Here is a 4,984-nt window from a genome sequence, read left to right as displayed (position 1 = left end):
AGAGGGCTCCGATTAAAGTTAGTTGTTCTGGTCCCCCCGCTTCAAAATTCGTTCCATTTTTATATCCATGGTGGTGATCCGGCCGAATCCGCCTCGGCATCCAAGAAGCTTCTCATGTCGTCATCCCATCATCCTCTTCTTCTCTACCGAGAGGAGCAGAGCAGAGCACATCACCACCGCCTGCTGTGACGATGTTGCGAATTTGGAACAAGAAATTGGTTTCTTAACGGACCATATTATATCTTCATTATCCTCATCAGAATCATCATTTGAAGGAGACAACATTTAATTAACATTTAACAGAGAAACTAAAGAAAAGCTTGAGCTTAATTTCAGGAGCGACAGCAACAACAGAGGGATGGATGGGTAAATTTGTGGTGCTGGCTTCACTACCCAAAATGGCTAGAAGGAAGAAAGATCGATGTCCCCTCCTCCTAGATCCCACGTCTCGCCGCCGGCCACCGTCCGTCCGTCCGTCCATGATCCCTCCGAATTTAACTTGGTTACGGCGGGCGGGCCGTCAGCACGGCGGGGCGGCGAGGGCCTGCGGCTGCTGCGGCGGCGGCGGCGAGGCGATGAACCGGTGCTGCAGCAGCTGCGCCGCCGACGGCCGCTTCGCCGGGTTCTTCTGGAGGCAGCAGCTGATGAAGCTCCGCAGCTCCGGGGACGCGGTGGGCGGCGCCGCCGGCGACTCGGAGTAGCAGATGGCGCACATGAGCGCCGCCCAGTCGCCCTGCTTCCCCAGGTTCTCCCCGAGCGGGAAGCGGCCCAGGTAGAACTCGAGGATGCTGAGGCCGAAGCTCCAGATGTCGCCGGCGTAGCCGTTGTAGTTGCCGTCGTTGAGGTCGGTGTTGATGCGCTCGGGGCTCATGTACGCGATGGTGCCCACGGAGGAGTTGCAGGGGTCCATGGTCTGGTTCAGGATGCGCCCCACCCCGAAGTCGGCGATCTTCACGCGCCGCGCGCAGTCGATGAGCAGGTTGGACGGCTTGATGTCGCGGTGCACGATGTGGCGCCGGTGCAGGTAGGCGATCCCCGACAGCACCTGCCGCGCCACGTCGGCGAGGAACGACTCGGACGCGATGCGGCGGCCGTCCAGGGACCCGCCGTCCATGTACTCGAGCAGGATCTGCAGCTCGCCGGCCTGCTCGTACATGCCGTGGCAGCGCACGATGGACGGGTGCTCGGCCGTGCGCAGGATGGCGATCTCGCGCGTGATCTGCCGCCGGACCGCCTCGTCGTGGTGCCCGTAGAGCACCTTGAGCGCGTAGGCGCGGCCCGTGGGCGCGTGCCGCACCAGCCACACCGTCCCGCCGGCGCCGCTCCCGACGCGCCGCACGCGCTCCAGCTCGCCGAGCGGCGGGGGCGCGGGCGGCGCGGAGCCGGCCGAGTTGGGCGGGGTCATGGACATGGGCATGGGCATGGACGACGCGCCGCCCGACCCGGACGAGGACGTGGACGACGGAGCCGAGGACGGGGGCGGGGGCAGCGGAAGCGGCACGGCCAGCGACGTCAGGTCGCGCTGCGGGAGCGGGAGCGTGAGATCCGGCCGGCGCCGCGCGCGGCCCGGCGTGCCCGGCTGCTGCTGCTGCAGCCCCGGCCGCGCGTTCGGCGGCCCGCCCGGACGCATCGCGCGCTCTGGCCGGCCCGAAACGCGAGGCTGGCTCCTCCCCTGCTCCGCGCGGCGGCCGGATCGGTCGGCGTCGGTGATTGCCGTCGTGTGAGAGAGGTGGGCGGGCACGCGGGGTGGGGTGGGGTGGGATCGATCGGGTCGGGGAAGAGGGATTGGAGGGAGGCGAGTGTTTTTTATAGCCGGGAGGGAGGCCAAGGGACGGGGAGAGACGGAGGGAGGGAGCTCTGCTCGCTCAGCCGAGGGAGGGAGATGCAGCCGTGACGCCGGGGGAACGGCAGGCAGGCAGGCCCGGTAATAAAAGAAGCAACTTTCCCACAGCTCTTTTCTCCCCCGTTTTCTCGCTCACCGATGGTGTTCCGTTCCGTTCCGTTCCGCTGGTTTGCCGTGTCCGTTGCATCCTGCCTCCCGACCGGCCGGCCGTCGCCTCCGTTACTCTGCAATTCCGGAACAGCATTCACTTGGGGCACAGTCCAAATATTGCAGTGCTTATCACGCCATATCTCTTGCACGTGACACATAACAACGGGAAATTTTATACCAAGTGACAGCATTCACTTGGGCAGAATCCAAAGCACGCCACATCTCTACCCTGTGACACATAACAATGAGGAAATTCATACTCCCTCCTGTGTCATTTAGTTTGGATCAAAGGGAGTAGTATGTTCTAAACGAGTAAGCGTCTACATCTGTATCGTGTTTCTTTTAGAAAATGAGCTGACGGTTATCCTATAAGATTGTCATGCAAAAACACCGACTTTTTTTTAATGTGCGGTGCATATTTTATACTCCTTCGGCGGGGTATAAAAGTCATGTTTTCAAACCGACGGAATTCCCACGTACACACCCCCATTTACGATTTCCGTTGTAAGACCGTTTGCATAAATTTTCCCAGTGCATGCGCTTGTATCGACCGTTACCGGGAATTTGTTTTGTCACATGGCATTAAAATCTCGCACGTGGGATTGTATAAACCATTGATTTGTTTTGTTGCGCATCATTAACTCGAGTGCATGAAGTACATGTGGAGAGTCATGTCGTTTTCGACGGGAGGCGTTGCTTTTAGGAATTTCTACCTGAGCTCGGGGCGGCCACCTTCCTACCCGACAACAATCCTCCCCAAATAGTCCACTAGCGCAAGAAACTGTCATACATAGACAAGACGGTCACGGGAAGGAGTTAGGGTTTCCACCGCCGAAGGGTAACTAGGGTTTGCGTCGGTGAGCATGATGGTGGTGTGGTGAATAGGAACACCGGTATACATGCCCCCCTTTACAATTTCCGATCTCAAGACCGATTTTCTAATTACTCCGATACGTGCGCTTGTATCAACCATTACTGGGATGTAGCCCACAAACTTGCTGGCAGCGTTGCGAATAGGAAGATCGGCCGTTTCGAGATCCACAAAATTCCTATCTACATGTTGACTTTTACGACTTCCACTCTAAAAATCATTTTCGTAATCACTCAGATATGTGGGCTTGCATAGACCTTTCTTGGAATAGGTTTCGTCACATAGCTTTAAAACAGATATGTGTCCTTGTATAGACCATTTCTGGGATTTGTTTTGTCGAGCATCATTAACTCAAGTGTGTGAGTACATGTGGGGATAGAGATCGTTTACCATTGAAGACGTTGATTTAAAAAGTTATACTCGAGCTCGCGGGGAGCCACCTCCCTTCGAGACAACGGGCGTACCCAAATAGTGCAATAGCCAGAGAAACTTTCATGGATGGACAAGACGATCATGGGGAGGAGTTAGGTTTTTAGTGCTGACGGATAATTCTTGTTGGGCTGGCGCGCTTGATGGCGGTGTGGGGGGACAATAAGACTGGTATACATGTTCTGTTTCCAAATACATGAAATTCCCGTCTACATGTTTCCCTTTACAGTTCTGCTTTCGAGACCATTTTTGTAATTACTATGGTTCACAAGCTTGTGTCCAGCGTTACTATGAGTCTGTTTTGTCACATAGCATTAAGACTCGTACGTCTGATTGTATAGATTGTTTCCTTTAATATATTTTTGTCGCAAGTCATTAACTCGGGTGCGTGAAGTACATGTGAATAGCCAAATCATTTACGATGAGAGGCGCTACAATCTACCCTAACTCACGGAGTGACCACTTTCCTTCCGGACAACGTGCCTCCCCTATTAGTCCACTCGTGAGAGAAACTATCATGGATGGACAAAACAATCAAAGAGAGGAATAAGGGTTTCTAGCGCTCTCGGCTAATTGTTACTGGGACCGGGTGGGAGGGGGGGAGTTGAATAACAAGCTGAAAGGAATAACTAGCTACAAGGAATTAGTGGTTTGATGAAAAAAATGACTTTGAAATCGAACTATGAACTGTGGGCTAGCTTTCTTTTACATATGTGCTTAGATACAACTTAACTAGTGCCAACTTACAAATTATGTGTGGTTAAAAGTAGTTGTAGAGAAAGAGATAACATGGTAAACCAACTCCTCACGAACTCATATATTGTTTTTTAAGAGAAAGCATAATATTATAGAGTGAATAGTATTTTTAGGAAATAGAGTATGGATTCAACTCTTTGATATAAATATTTCTGTATAAACTTGAGGTCCTAAAACCTTTACAAAACCATTATGCATGTCTTGGTTAGTTTGTTGGGTTAAAACTAAATAAAGTTCTTCTTCTTTTTCAATGCCCTTCTCCACCCTCAATTTCTTTTGACCTCACACTCCCATTGCAACTCACGTTCAATTTGCGCCAATCCTTGATCTGATACCGTTCTCATAGTATGTAAACCATCTCGCCCTAGTAAAGCCTAGCTCTAAAACTAAATGAGTGTTTATTACCCCTTAGGTGGCCATTTCTATCAAACTTCCTCACCATTATCTTCCTCGTCCCGCCGCTTATCTTCCCACATCTCAAGTCGGCGATATCGCATCGCCCTAGTGTTATCTATCACCGTGAGTCTTAGCAAAACCTTCATCAAATCAATACTAATTATTGTTCAATTGTATAGTTGACCCCTAGTGAAACACCATGAAGTGTTTTTCTGTAGCTTCCTCCCCGCGCACATCTAAAGATAATTGAGCATATGGGCTCTTAGGGGTTGTTTTGATACGAAGGATTTACTGGATCAGGTTTTCCTAAACATATTTATGTTTATAACTAACTAAAAAACTGTTTTTTACTTTAGGGATAGTAAATCTTAGTTTTCTACTTTTCTTAAAGCTGGAAAACAAAGTTTTTTCGAAGAATAGCCTACTTAGGGTATGTCTAGTGTGGGTTCTAATGGAAACACGATTACACGCATACTTATTCATAACATAATTCTTGGTAAAACAATTTTTCTAAAAAAATCCTACTAAAACATGCTCTA

General features: G+C 51.2%; 1 protein-coding gene across 1 annotated transcript; it reads right to left on the bottom strand.

Annotated features, from left to right (window-relative positions):
- Positions 1 to 219: 219 nt before the first annotated feature.
- LOC109766288 (mitogen-activated protein kinase kinase 4) lies at positions 220 to 1,933 on the bottom strand. The gene has a single exon (XM_045230457.2). The coding sequence runs from the start codon at positions 1,628 to 1,630 to the stop codon at positions 521 to 523; it is 1,110 nt and encodes a 369-aa protein (XP_045086392.2). The 5' UTR covers positions 1,631 to 1,933; the 3' UTR covers positions 220 to 520.
- Between the last annotated feature and the right edge of the window lie 3,051 nt (positions 1,934 to 4,984).

The sequence above is a fragment of the Aegilops tauschii genome, chromosome 6 (genome assembly GCF_002575655.3).
Source record: "Aegilops tauschii subsp. strangulata cultivar AL8/78 chromosome 6, Aet v6.0, whole genome shotgun sequence".
Classification (NCBI taxonomy): domain Eukaryota; kingdom Viridiplantae; phylum Streptophyta; class Magnoliopsida; order Poales; family Poaceae; genus Aegilops; species Aegilops tauschii.
Note: the sequence above shows the minus strand (reverse complement) of the source record. Positions and strands in the feature narration are given on the sequence as shown.